The 15,349-nt window shown below is 37.9% G+C and overlaps 1 protein-coding gene across 2 annotated transcripts in view; it reads right to left on the reverse strand.

Annotated features, from left to right (window-relative positions):
• SEMA3C (semaphorin 3C) overlaps positions 1 to 15,349 on the reverse strand; it is a 179,269-nt gene that overhangs the window by 9,409 nt on the left and 154,511 nt on the right. For both annotated transcript variants that reach the window (XM_078060086.1, XM_078060087.1), the window contains exon 15: positions 12,867 to 13,024. In XM_078060086.1, coding sequence (XP_077916212.1) covers positions 12,867 to 13,024 — 158 coding nt within the window. The remainder of the gene's footprint in view (positions 1 to 12,866; positions 13,025 to 15,349) is intronic.

A 15,349-nucleotide genomic window follows, 5' to 3' on the forward strand; every position in this document is an offset into this window, starting at 1 on the left:
TTGTTTTCATTCTGAATTAATTCCGTCCCTCCCTATCTACTGCTGGTGATAGAATGGCTATGAAATCCTTATTATGTGCATTTCCTGGGTAAATGCTAGATTCCAAATGATGTGTTCTGGTAAGCGCTGTGAATTGTGCAAGACTGTTGAATCTCAGATCTGTACCTCTGAAACAAATAATGCAATATATGTTAAGAAAGAAAAAAAGAAGAAGAAGAATGTAGCAGGAGGGGAAGAATGAAGGGGGGGAAATCGGAGGGGGAGAAGAACCATGAGAGACGATGGACTCTGAAAAACAAACTGAGGGTTCTAGAGGGGAGGGGGTTGGGAGGATGGGTTAGCCTGGTGATGGGTATTGAGGAGGGCACGTTCTGCATGGAGCACTGGGTGTTATGCACAAACAATGAATCATGGAACACTATATCTAAAACTAATGATGTAATGTATGGGGATTAACATAACAATAAAAAAATTAAAAAAAAAAAATTTTCCAAGATGAAAACCTCTAGAATATAAAATCACCAGCATCTTCTTTCTTATAATTTTGTTCTTAAATAAACATAGCTTTCTTATAAAAGTCAACATTTTCTAACACTTTCCTGATACATAAAAGCTTTTCTGAAACAGCTGATACATAGAAAATGAACATTTAATATAAAGTTAAGCAAAATTGTTCATTTACTAGAATTAAGAATTTTCCTTCAACTTTTTACTTTGAAAAATGTCAAGCCCGGGGCGCCTGGGTGGCTCAGTCGTTAAGCGTCTGCCTTCGGCTCAGGTCATGATCCCAGGGTCCTGGGATCGAGCCCCGCATCGGGCTCCCTGCTCCGCGGGAAGCCTGCTTCTCCCTCTCCCACTGCCCCTGCTTGTGTTCCCTCTCTCGCTGTGTCTCTCTCTGTCAAATAAATAAATAAAATCTTTAAAAAAAAAAAAAAAAAAAGAAAAATGTCAAGCCTACAGAAGAGTGGATATATGAGTACAATAAACACTGGTATACTTAGATTCATGAATTGTTGTATTTTGCCACATTTATTTTTTCTCTCACATGCAAGTTTTATGTTGTATATATACTTTATGCACATATATGAAAATCTTTAGAAAACAAGTTGCAGACATGATAATGCTTCATTCTTCAATACTTCAGCATGAATCTTCTAATTTCCCTACATAACAACAGTATCATTATCATACTAAATATATGAATATTTATTCCATAATATCATACAATACACATTTTGTGTTAAAATTTCCTTAACTGGCTCCAAAATATCCCTTATGGATTTTTTAAAGTTTGTTCAGGATCCAAAGTTCACTCAATGCATTTTAGTTATTATGTGTCATCAACTTAAGCACTTCAAAATTTAGTTACATTCTTTATAAGTTGGCCATTATTTAAATCAATGTTTTAAATTATTTGAATACTAATTAATTTCCAGAGTCTTAGATCCTATATATATATATTAGTTTCAATTATATCACATAGTGAAACAAATCAAAATAGAGCAACCGAAATTCTCTTAGCAATAAATCATGGATATGAAGATTGCTGTTAAGAGAGAAGAAAAAAAAGTGGGGCGCCTGGATGGCTCAGCTGGTTGAGGGTCTGACTCTTGGTTTCGGCTCAGGTCATGGTCTCCCAGTGGTGAGATCAATCCCTGTGGTGGGCTCCATGTACAGCGCAGAGTCTGCCTCAGATTCTCTCTCCCTCTGCCCCTCCCCCGACTCATGCATGCTCTCCTTCTCTCTAAATAAATAAATAAATAAAGTCTTTAAAAAAAGAGAGAGAGAGAAGGAAATGATCCTCTCTTTAAATATTGGGAATGTAGGGATACATTGATTGTTTACTATTAAGGCTAGGAAGCACATATAAATGAGCATATTACTTAATTGGGTCAGCTGTTAAGTCTCAACATTTTTACCCTTAAAGATAAATTGAAACATTCAGTAAGAAGAGCAGAAATATTAAAATCTCACAGGGATTATCAAATTTACAAAGTGAAACTAATCTCAAAGTTATCAATAGTGAAAAAAATCATTTTAAGGTTACAGCAAATAGTAGTTTGTGTATTCAATGGATTATATAAATCTATGGGAATACAGGTATAAAATTTTGTGTCATTTTTGTATTCTTTTCCCAAAAAAGTCCCATTATCCTCATTCAGTTTTACATTTCTTTCTCTTTTAAGATTTTATTTATTTATTTGAAGGAGAGAGAGAGAAAGAAAGCATGCGCAAACAGTGGGGGGAGGGGCAGAGGGAGAGGGAGAAACAGACTTCCCGCTGAGCAGAGCCTGACTGTGGGGCTCAATCCCAGGACCCCAGGATCATGACCTGAGCTGAAGGCAGACGCTTAACTGACTGAGACACCCAGGCACCCTCAATTTTATATTTCTAAACAACAACACACACACAAACTAGTGGAAGTCACTCTTGGCTCAGGAAATACAATTAATGCTGTACTCTAGAATAGCTCCTATATCAGGTTTTTACTGCATTGCATTTGCTATATTTCCAAGCCAGTGTTATTTACTACCAATCAACTTGTGAGTGCACTATATTAAATGACCACCATGTGAGAGTTCTTATGGCTGAACTAGTCATTTTCAGTCATCTAGAGAAGCACTATCACTCACAATGGCTAAATTGATTGTCCTGTGACCAGCACTGTGTTATGGTTTGCATCGCTGGGCAACCTGAATTTATGGGATCACATAGCTTCCAGACATTCTGTACAGAAAAACATTATGGGTTGGCCTAAATGATGAGATCAGCAAGAGAGCTATCTGAGATTTTTTTGTATTTGTAGATTCCCTTTAGGATATCCGTATAGCATTGCGAAAGCTGGTAGGCAGAGTAATATTATATTTGCATGTCGGTTTGGGATTTGAGCTCAAGTTACCAATGTTTTCTTCCTTAAGTATAATCCTTCAGATACACAATGAAATCATTTTTGTTCTTGTATATAAAACACATATTTACTTGAAGATTGAACTGATTATCTTGTCTTAGAATAAAATTTCTAAGCGCATGTCTGATAACAGAATAAATAACATTTGAGACTAAATTGCAATATTTAGTACAAATATTTAAGATACTTGAGAATAAAAAGGAAAATTGCTTGTGTTATTTGCCATAAGCAAACTTTTAAAAAAGAGAAACTACTGAGCCAATGATATTTAACAACTTCATTATAGCAAAGTATAAACTCCACTGATTTCCAAGTATCACCGTAATTCTTATTCCATACAAAGGACATGTTTTTGGTTTTCATTCCTATGAATTCCTCCACATAATCTTTGTGTTCCAGATAGGTAGACAGTACAATTGAAATAAAATAGGTAAGTTAACACTATTAAAGAAAATTAGTATGGAAAATACAAGTGATCATTTTTATTATTATTGTTTAATCACTTAAAAATATTATATATGAGAATTTAGGAAATAGTTAATTCAGCAAACATGCTTAGCATCCACTATATGTTTAAGTTTTAAAATAATTTGGAGAACTTACATGGTATAGATATTTGTAGTGAAACTTTCAATGTGCTAGCCAAAGATGGGTATGAGTAGGCCAAGGAATAAGATAGATGATAGAAAGATAGATAGATGATAGATGACAGATGATAGATAGATAGATAAAGATAGAGATTTCTCAGCTTTTTATGACAGAATTAAGACACTGCTAGAGATTCAGATAGCTCTTTAAATGATTACTATCTCCTCTTTCAACCCATAATACGTTTTTTCCCCTGCTTATACTTTTTTTTTAAATTGAGAAAATATTGACATATAACATTATATTAGTTTCAGGTGTACATTCAATCATTATGTTGTATGCCTGAAACTAATATAATGTTATATGTAAATTATTTCTCAATTAAAAAAAAATATATATACACATATATAATTGATATATATATATATATAGTGAAATGACCACAATAAGTCTAGATAACATCTGTTTCCATAGTCACAAAATTTTTTTTCTTGTGATGAGTACTTTTAAGATGTACTCTATTATGGGGGGGGCGGAGCAAGATGGCGGAGGAGTAGGAGACCTAAATTTCATCTGGTCCCAGGAATTCAGCTAGGTAGGGATCAAACCATTCTGAACACCTACGAACTCAACAGGAGATCGAAGAAAAGAATAGCAGCAACTCTCTGAACAGAAAAGCGACCACTTTCTGGAAGGTAGGACGTGTGGAGAAGTGAATCCGAGGCGATATTCGGGAGGATAGACGGCAGGGGAGGGGGCTCCGTCGGCCGCTTCTGGCAAGTGATAGAGCCACGGAGCACAAAATCGGAACTTTTAGAAGTCGGCTCTGCTGAGGGATGTCGCTCCGGTGGCTAAGCAGGGGGTGGAACCCTCGTGGGACAGTGTGGTCTCAGGACCCTCGGGGTCACAGAAAGACCGGGGGGCCTGAGTGCGGCAGAGCTCCCAGGTATTGGAGCTCTGCCGGCTGCAGAGACGGAGCCGAGGCGCAGGCTCTCAGCTCGGGGTTGCCATAAACTGTGATCCGCGGCACAGTCGGGCCACTGCTCCTCCAGCAGGGACCCAACAAGCGGCAGATCCGGGGAGACTCCCCTTCCTCCCCCGGGAGGAGAGGTGCGGGAGCGCACTGCAGGGATCTGCTGGGTTTGGAGACTCCAGACAGGGTCGTGTCCAGAGATAGAAACGCTCGGTCACAGGCGGGGTGAGCATGGAGTGCGGCCGGAGACGGGGAGACGGGAGTGACTGACTGCTTTTCTCTGGGGGCTCACTGAGGAGCGGGGCCCTGAGTTCTCGGCTCCTCCAAGGCAGAGACTGGGAGGCCGCCATTTTCACTCTCCGCCTCCAAAGTTGTACGGAAAGCTTGCAGGGAACAAAAGCTCCAGAGAGCAAACCCGAGCAGATTACTTAGCCCAGACCGGCAAGGGCGGGGCAATTCCGCCTCCGGCAAAGACATTTGGGAACCACGGCAACAGGCCCCTCCCCTAGAAGATCAGTGAGAACAGCCAGCCAAGACCAAGTTTACCGATCAATGAGAACGGCAGAACTCCAGCGCTAGGGGAATACTGCACACAGAATTCATGGCTTTTTCCCCATGATTCTTTAGTCTTTCAAAATTAATTTTTTTAATTTTTTAAATTTTCTTTTTTTTAATTTTTCTTCCCTTTTTCAATCAATCTTATCAATCCCCTTTTCAAAAATCTTTTTTATTTTTCATTTTTAGATCATATTCTATCCCTTCATAGTAGTTAACCTTATTTTTGGTATATATATATATGTTGTTCTCTCTTTAAAATTTTGGGATACAGTTTCTTCTAACAGACCAAAATATACCCTAAATCTCTAGTGGATGGCTTTGTTCTAGTCTCCCGCCTGATCACATTCTCTCCCCTTTTGTTTTTTTTTAATTTCTCTTCTTTCTGTTTTCAACCAACTTATCTTATCAATTCCTTTATATAAAATCTTTTATAATTTTCATCTTTACAGTCATATTCCATCCCTTCATATTTAACCTTATTTTTGTACATATATAAGCTTTTCTTTCTTTAAAATTTTGGGAGGCACTTTCTTCTAACAGACCAAAATAAGTCCAAAATATAATGTGTGGCACTGATCTATTCACCAGCCTGATCATATTTGATCATATTCTTCTTTTTTTTTAAATCTTTTTCTTTTTTTTTTCTTTTTTCTTTCTTTCCCTTTCTTTTCCCCCATTTTCAGGTCTCTTCTGATTTGTTTAGTGTATATTTTTCTGGGGTTGTTGTTACCCTGTTAGCATTTTGTTCTCTCATTCATCTATTCTCCTTGGGACAAAATGACAAGACAGAAAAACTCACCTCAAAAAAAACAAGAGGCAGTACTGACTGCCAGGGACGTAATCAATACGGACATTAGTAAGATGTCGGAACTAGAGTTCAGAATGACGATTATAAAGATACTAGCTGGGCTTGAAAAAAGCATGGAAGGTATAAGAGAAACCCTTTCTGGAGAAATAAAAAAACTAAAATCTAACCAAGTCGAAATCAAAAAGGCTATCAATGAGGTGCAATCAAAACTGGAGGCTCTACTTTCCCCCTAAGGTCAGGAACACGGCAGGGATGTCCACTATCACCATTGCTATTCAACACAGTATTAGAAGTCCTAGTCACAGCAATCAGACAACAAAAAGAAATAAAAGGCATCTGAATCAGCAAAGAAGAAGTCAAACTCTCACTCTTTGCAGATGATATGATACTTTATGTGGAAAACCCAAAAGACTCCACCCCAAAACCGCTAGAACTCATACAGGAATTCAGTAAAGTGGCAGGATATAAAATCAATGCACAGAAATCAGTGGCATTCCTATACACCAGCAACAAGACAGAAGAAAGAGAAATTAAGGAGTCGATCCCATTTACAATTGCACCCAAAACCGTAAGATAAGGAATAAATCTAACCAAAGAGGCAAAGAATCTGTACTCAGAAAACTATAAAATACTCATGAAAGAAATTGAGGAAGACACAAAGAAATGGAAAAATGTTCCATGCTCATGGATTGGAAGAACAAATATTGTGAAGATGTCAATGCTACCGAGAGCAATCTACACATTCAATGCAATCCCTATCAAAATACCTTCCACTTTTTTTCAAAGAAATGGAACAAACAATCCTAAAATTTGTATGGAAACAGAAAAGACCCCGAATAGCCAGAGGAATGTTGAGAAAGAAAAACAAATCTGGTGGCATCACAATTCTGGACTTCAAGCTCTATTACAAAGCTGTAATCATCAAGGCGGTATGGTACTGGCAGAAAAACAGACACATAGATCAATGGAACAGAATAGAGAGCCCAGAAATGGACCCTCAACTCTATGGTCAACTAATCTTTGACAAAGCAGGAAAGAATGTCCAATGGAAAAAAGACAGTCTCTTCAACAAATGGTGTTGGGAAAATTGGACAGCCACATGCAGAAGAATGAAACTGGACCATTTCCTTACACCCCACACAAAAATAAGACTCAAAATGGTTGAAAGACCTAAATGTGAGACAGGAGTCCATCAAAATCCTAAAGGAGAACACAGGCAGCAACCTCTTCGACCTCAGCCGCAGCAACTTCTTCCTAGAAATTTCGCCAAAGGCAAGGGAAGCAAGGGCAAAAATGAACTATGGGGACTTCATCAAGATAAAAAACTTTTGCACAGCAAAAGAAACAGTCAACAAAACCAAAAGACTACCGACAGAATGGGAGAAGATATTTGCAAATGATGTAACAGATAAAGGGCTAGTATCCAAAATCTATAAAGAACTTATCAAACTCAATACCCAAAGAACAAATGATCCAATCAGAATTGGACAGAAGACATGAACAGACATTTTTCCAAAGAAGACATCCAAATGTCCAACAGACACATGAAAAAGTGCTCAACATCACTCGGAATCAGGGAAATCCAAATCAAAACCTCAATGAGATACCAACTCACACACATCGTTCCTTATGGACCATAAGGGAATGGTCCAATTTCATTCTTCTGCATGTGGCTGTCAAATGGCTAAAATTAACAAGTCAAGAAACGACAGATGTTGGCGGGGATGTGGAGAAAGGGGAACCCTCCTACACTGTTGGTGGGAATGCAAGCTGGTGCAGCCACTCTGGAAAACGGTATGGAGGTTCCTCAAAAAGTTGAAAATAGAGCTACCCTATGACCCAGCAATTGCACTACTGGGTATTTACCCCAAAGATACAAATGTAGTGATCCGAAGGGGTACATCCACCCCGATGTTTATAGCAGCCATGTCCACAATAGCCAAACTAGGAAAGAGTCAAGATGTCCATCGACAGATGAATGGATAAAGAAGAGGTGGTATACATATATACAATGGAATATCATGCAGCCATCAAAAGGAATGAAATCTTGCCATTTGCAATGACGTGGATGGAACTGGAGGGTATTATGCTGAGTGAAATAAGTGAATCAGAGAAAGACATGTATCATATGATCTCACTGATATGAGGAATTCTTAATCTCAGGAAACAAAGTGAGGGTTGCTGGAGTGGTGCGGGGTGGGAGGGATGGGGTGGCTGGGTGATAGACATTGGGGAGGGTATGTGCTATGGTGAGCACTGTGAATTGTGTGAGACTGTTGAATCACAGACCTGTACCTCTGAAACAAATAATACATTATATGTTAAAAAAGAAAAAAAAAAGAAGAAGAAGATAGTAGGAAGGGAAAAATGAAGGGGGGGAATCGGAGGAGGAGACGAACCACGAGACACTATGGACTCCTAGAAACAAACTGAGGGTTCTAGAGGTGAGGGGGTTGTGAGGATGGGTTAGCCTGGTGATGGGTATTAAAGAGGGCACATATTGAATGGAGCACTGGGTGTTATATGCAAACAATGAATCATGGAACACTACATCAAAAACTAATGATGTAATGTATGGTGATTAACGTAATAAAATAAAAAATGCAAAAAAAAATGATGTACTCTATTATCAACTTTCAAATAGGCAATACAGTATTATTAACTATAGTCACCATGCTGTACATTACATCTCCATGACTTAATTATTTTATAACTGGAAGTTTGTGCCTTTTGCCCCACTTTGTTCATTTCTTCCACCCCTTACCCTACCTTTGGCAACCACTGTTCTCTATCTCCATGAGCTTGGTTTGTTGTTATTTTTAAAATTCCATATATAAGTGAGATCATACAGTATATGTCTTTCTCTGAGTTGTTTCACTTAGCATATGCCCTTAAGGTCCATCCATTTCACAAATGGTGAGATTGCATTCATTTTATGGCTAAGTAGTATTCCATTGTGTGTGTGTGTGTGTTTATATCTTTACTCATTCATCTGCTGAAGGACACTTGGGTTGTTTCCATGTCTTGGCTATTGAAAATAATGAACATGGGGGTGCATATATCTTTCCAAAATAGAGTTTTTGTTTTCTTCAGATAAATACCCAGAAGTGAAATTGCTGGATCATATGGTAGTTCTATATGTAATTTTTTGAGGAAACTCCATACTGTTTTTCATTGTGGCTGCACCAATTTACATTCCCACCACAACTTTTTTCCACACCCTCTCCAACAGTTGTTATTTATTGTCCTTTTGATAATAGCCATTCTGACAGGTGTGAGGTGAGGTCTTGTGGTTTTCATTTGCATTTCCCTGATGATTAATGACAGTGAGCACCTTTTCATGACATGCTGACAATCTGTATGTCTTCTTTGGAAAAATGCCTATTCAGATCTGCCCACTTTTTAATCAGACTGCTTGTTTTTTTGCTACTCAGTTGTATGCATTCTTTATGTATTTGGATGTTAACCCCTTAGTAGGTCTATGGCTTGCAAATATTTTTTCTCATTCAGTAGGTTGCCTTTTCATTTGGTTGATGATGTCCTTTGCTGTGTAGAAGCTTTTTAGTTTGATATAATCCCACTTGGTTATTTTGTCTTTTGTTGTCTTTGCTTTGGAGTCATATCTAAAAACACATCATCAAGACCTACATCAAGGGCCTTAATGCCTATGTTTTCTTCTAGAAGTTTTATGGTTTCAGGTCTTATATTCAAGTCTTTAAACCATTTTGAGTTAAGTTTCGTCTATAATGTAAGATAGTAGTCTAGTTTTATTCTTTTGCATGTGGCTATTCAGTTTTCCCAGCACCATTTATTGAAGAGACTGTTTTTCCCTGTTGTAAATTTTTGCCTTATTTGTTGTAAATTAATTAACCGTATATGTATGGATTTATTTCTGGGCTCTCTAATCTGCTCTATGGATCTATGTGTCTTCTTTTATGACAATAGCATACTATTTTGATTATTATAGCTTTGTAATATAGTTGGAAATCAAGGTGCATGATGCCTCCAGCTTTGTGCTTCTTCCTCAATATTACTTTGGATATTCTGGGTCTTTCATGAGTCCATAAATTTTAGGATTGCTCTAATCCAGTGAAAAATGCCTTTGGAGTTTTGATAGGGATTGTATCGAATCTGCAGATTGCTTTGGGTAGTATGGCCATTTTAATGATAATCATTCTACCACTCCATGAATGTGAATTATCTTTCCATTTATTTGTGTCTTCAATTTCTTTCATCAGTGTCTTGTAGTTTCAGTGTACAGGTCTTTCACCTCTTGGTTAAATTTATTCCTAGGTATTTTATTCTTTTGATGCAATTGTAAATGGGATGGTTTTCTTAAATTTTCTTTCTGATATCTCATTATTCATGTATAGAAATGCAACAGATTTTTGTGTGTTGAGTTTGTACCCTGAAACTTTACTGAATTCATTCATTAGTTCTAACAGCTAACCTATGATACTGGGTTTCATACCAGGCATGATATTGACATTAAAAAATTGCAAGATAGTTTCAGCTCTTTGTTGTTTACAAGGACATGATCAAGATCATGATATGTGGGGGTGCCTGGGTGGCTTAGTCAGTTAAGCATCTGCCTTCGGCTCAGGTCATGATCCCAGGGTCCTGGGATCAAGCCCCACATCTGGCTCTCTGCTCAGCGGGAGCCTGTTTCTCCCTCTCCTCCCCGTTCATGCTCTCTTTGCACTATCTCTGTCTGTCTCACCCAAATAAATAAAATATTTTTTAAAAGAGATAATGATTTGTGGTATTAGGATGACAATGTGGAATCTACTACCTTTACGCATCTTAGAAAGGATTACTGGGGTTGTAATTAGAGGGAGAATATGAGAACAAATGAGTCAACTCATATTTTAGCAGAAATGTTAAAATGTAAAAAAAAAATCTCAAATATGCAATGATAGTCTATATATAGTATGGAATTTTACTTGAGAAATATTCTTTGTTAAATAAAAATGGTTGTTCACCAAAGCCAAGGTCTGGAAGTTTTGCAGGGAAGGAGTACCAATCTCCAATTCCTCCACATTACAGGAGAGGCTGAAAAGCCTAAATGGATATGGCAAGATTCACTTTGTGATCCTTGTATCACTTTCTCTCTCAGAAAGTGTGGTGCTTCAGCTCCCTTTAGCATTAAATCTGTTTAATAGAAGACTGCATTCCGGGTGTTAGATATGACAATTTTTAGAAGTCTTTCCCAAGAAAAATGTATGGCCTTACAAACAGTTATGGTAATAATTTTTAAATATCACTGCTATCGTAATTGGGAGTATAAAACAAGTATGGTTAAAATTTACCAGCAATGGCTACAAAAATCATGTATTTGAGATTACATTTGGAATGTGCTTTCCTCATACTATGTGTCCAGGTTCAGATCTCCAGTCCAGTGCAAATGGAAGATCTCAGGGTAATGAGGTCCAAAAATTCTATGTAGAAATCAAAAGAGTCTAGAGACTTCCTGCCTAAATCTTAAAATGACACAGAAGAACACGATTCTTTGAACACAGATACTAAGGACTACTGGTTTAAAGAATGGGAGTTCTCTTCACATTTCATGCCTTTAAAAACCAATGACTTTCAAATTGTCCAGCCCAGGCCACACCTGTGTACTCCAAATTCATATTTCTAACTGTCTACTCAACCTCTCCACTTGAATATCTCATAGGCACTTTTAACATCATCTTTCCCTCCACATACCTGCTCCTCCCCTAGTCTTCTCTTTCTCAGGAAATTACATCTACATCTGATCAGTTCTGAGAACTTGGTTCATTCTTGAGTCCTCTATTTCTCTAACATCTTACATGTAATACATCAGCACGTTCTCTGAGCTCTATCCCGAATCAGACCCTATGCCACCTCCACCTCTATCATTCCTGTGTGAGCCACCATTATATCTCACCTGGAACACACAGTACTCTAATTGCCTTGCAACTTCTATCTCCTCTGCCTCCATCCACTGCCTACCCCAGGGCTGCAATCTCAGCCAACCCCAACCAGATGAGCTTTTCAAACCAAAAGTCAAATAATATCATTCATGTGCTCAAAGGCCCTCAGTAGTTTTCCATTTCACTCTAAATAAAAGCCTTCAATGACTTACCAAGTCCTATGTCATATGGCATTCTGACCTCACTTCTTCCTACCCTTCCTTTTTCTCATTCCATGATAGCCCCATTAGTCTTAGTGCTGTTTCTTGAACAATCTTGACACACTCCAGCTTTAAGAGTTTCTGGTCCTTCTCTCTGGTATGCTATTCTCCCAGATAATGCCTTGGTGTCATTCCTCATCACACTCAAGTCCTTGTTCAAATATCACACCCTCAGTAGGACCTCCCCTGACCGACCCATAGCTCTGATCTTGGCCGACCCTAAATTCTGCATATTCTTTGTTCTATAATCAATGTCACTACTGGTGGCTCGTTCCAACTTCGTGCAATCTGGCTCAGAGTTTCTCATTTAAGTCTTTGCTGGGATAAATGGCATTCAGCCTCAGACTGCCTGACTCTCTCAATCTGACCAGCAACCATGCACTCCCCATTCTAAGCGGTAAATGCATGTCATCAAGGTTCTGAAAGCAACTCAGTGTACCCATTTTGGAGCAATGTTCCTGTCGCCTGAACTAGGTCAAACATCTGATTATAGGAGAATTAAATGGCACAGGGAAACCCTAGGAAGGTGGGATTTAATGATATACAGAAGCATATAAAAAAATCAAGTAATGTGAAAAACGTTAAATGATGCTTGAAATATTTGCTGGGTCACAGTGGGGAATTGTGTTGCTAGAGGAACTTTAAGAGGAGAAACAAATGTTTCCAAAGTACTGTGTTCTCACATATCTGGGAGAATCTCAAGTTATAAAGCGTAGCCATTTACTTCATTCAATGACTATACAAGATGCTAAACACAGCTACTACTTCTAGCGCCGTTTTAAAAGAATATGGCAACAGAATTTTTTCTAATGATGTGGACACTGTTCGAGGGGTGACATCAGTTTTGACTTTCAGCTGAACGTTTGGTACTCACCGCTTCCCAGTTGGGTAGAACCTAGAGCAAGAATGGCCGTCCCATGCGCAGTAAGGGTCCCTTGCCAGGCAGCAGTCAGCACATGCTGTACCGTAGACGTGGCAGCGATGCAGAGACACTTGGGAAATCCCTTCATTGGAGCTCACATACAACTGTTGCTATTGGAGGAATGATTATGATTCATTTCAGATGGCGACATTAAAAGAGAACTTTCAGCAGGAACGCATTATAATATATGTCTACACACCCTGAGATTCATTTTAAAATAGACTAAAAACAAGAAGCAAAGCACAGAGGGTATAAAGCCAAAATAAATAGAATTTTCTTAGATTAATATGCCTATAGTATTACCACTTTCCTGTTTAAAAAAAAAAAAAGCTCACAGCCCTATGTAGAATGGTCATACATTTGAGACACTGGGATTTATTGTTCTCTCAGATTTGTGCTAATATATTACAGATTTAAATTACGATGTTTGCTTTATTTTTTGAATGCACAAGGCAGCTTTCTTTTTCTTCAAATCTGGCAACCCATCACCTTGTAAATTTGAAAACTCCAAGTCTTAAATAAAGGGCATTTTTAAGTTTAGGAAAAAAAAGTACAGGCGCCTGGGTGGCTCAGTTGGTTAAGCGACTGCCTTCAGCTCAGGTCATGATCCTGGAATTCCAGGATCGAGTCCCGCATCGGGCTCCCTGCTCAGCAGGGAGTCTGCTTCTCCCTCTGACCCTCCCCCCCTCATGTGCTCTCTCTCTCTCTCATTCTCTCTCTCAAATAAATAAATAAAATCTTTAAAAAAAAAAGCACACTGTCAGTATTAGATAAAATTAAAAAAAAACCATTTTTCACATGCCTTCCCTCATTAGAACAATTTTTAAATTACTTAGAAGAATATCAGTATTTATATTCAGGCATGTCTTAAACTTTCTGTATGCTCCAGTGATCTTCAGCATCCTAAGTCATAAATAAAGATTTCACTCTCCTTCATTTGCAGGATGTCAAGAACTTCTGATGATACTGCTCCAATTCTTTTATTTGTGCATAATTTGGTTCTCAGGAGTCGAAAGGGTAAGTTTCTAACTGATGCTTATTTCTAAAGAAGTGATATTGTATAATTCAAATCAGCAGAGAATCTCTAAGCTGGAACTCAAATATATTCACATGTGCAACACACACAAAGACATCTATACATATTCAACTACATACAATTTAAAATTTAAATATAGGAGCACCATTGGTCCATCAGGTTCTGGAGGCAGACATCTGGGATTCAAATCCCAGCTCAACCACAAATATGCTGTGTAACTTTTCTCAATCTCAGCTCCCTCTTGGGTAAAACTGGGATAATATAGTACCTATCCTACAGAGTTATTTTAAGAACTGAATGTAAGGGCTAACTCCACATGAAATACTTAGAATAGTTTCTGACTCCTAAGCACTGAATGAATGTTAAATAATGTAGTAGAATAAATGACCAGTTAACAAACTATCACCTTATACACTGTTAATTCTTTTTTTTTTTTAAAGATTTTATTTATTTATTTGAGAGAGAATGAGAGAAAGCACATGAGAGGGGGGAGGGTCAGAGGGAGAAGCAGACTCCCTGCTGAGCAGGGAGCCCGATGTGGGACTCGATCCTGGGACTCCAGGATCATGACCTGAGCCGAAGGCAGTCGCCTAACCAACTGAGCCACCCAGGCGCCCATACACTGTTAATTCTAATTAATCATTTGAATCATACCTCAATCTACTGTCTAATAAACAATTATTTTATTCAGATTAATTTTTCAGAAATTCAGCTGAAAATGACTGACCCCCAGTTGAGGCAAACTATAAGAAAACAACTGCATATTTTGGCAATAATCATTTCTCTAGGAAAATTTCAAATAAGTGTTTGTTGATCACATTAACAAATAATATAGTGAATGCATCAGCTATGCTAAATAAAGGAAACTGCTTTATTTAAGGAAAGAATACAAGTAGTTTCATTCTAGAAATTACCTTTTTTAAATTAACCCAACTATTTTCTGCTATATGGAATGCAAGAATAAATTAGAGAATAAAGAAGTATAAGATAGAAAATAAAATAATTTGAAGACTAGGGAAGGTACTAAATTCATAGTATTTAAATGTACATAAAATACCATTGGCAATTTGTACTTCTTTCTCACTGAAAAAATAATGAGGTAGGCAGTTGTGCAAATGAGTTCCCCAAAACTCAAATAATTACACTGCCCTGAATCTAATGATTCAAAGAAACATTTTTAATTATCTACAATATAAGATGTTGAAGACAGATTTAATAGTCATTTTTTCCTGTGCGTATATGTGTATTGCATATTGCAATTTAATGGAATGGGCTGTGAACTCTGAGTATACCAGCTGAATTACAAGTTGAAGCGTAACATGAATCACTAATTGTATACTAGACCGTGCCTCACAAATGGCTCTGCGTCCATTCTGAATTTTGCTCCGATACTCTCTCT

This window comes from Halichoerus grypus, chromosome 12 (assembly GCF_964656455.1).
Source record: "Halichoerus grypus chromosome 12, mHalGry1.hap1.1, whole genome shotgun sequence".
Taxonomy (NCBI): domain Eukaryota; kingdom Metazoa; phylum Chordata; class Mammalia; order Carnivora; family Phocidae; genus Halichoerus; species Halichoerus grypus.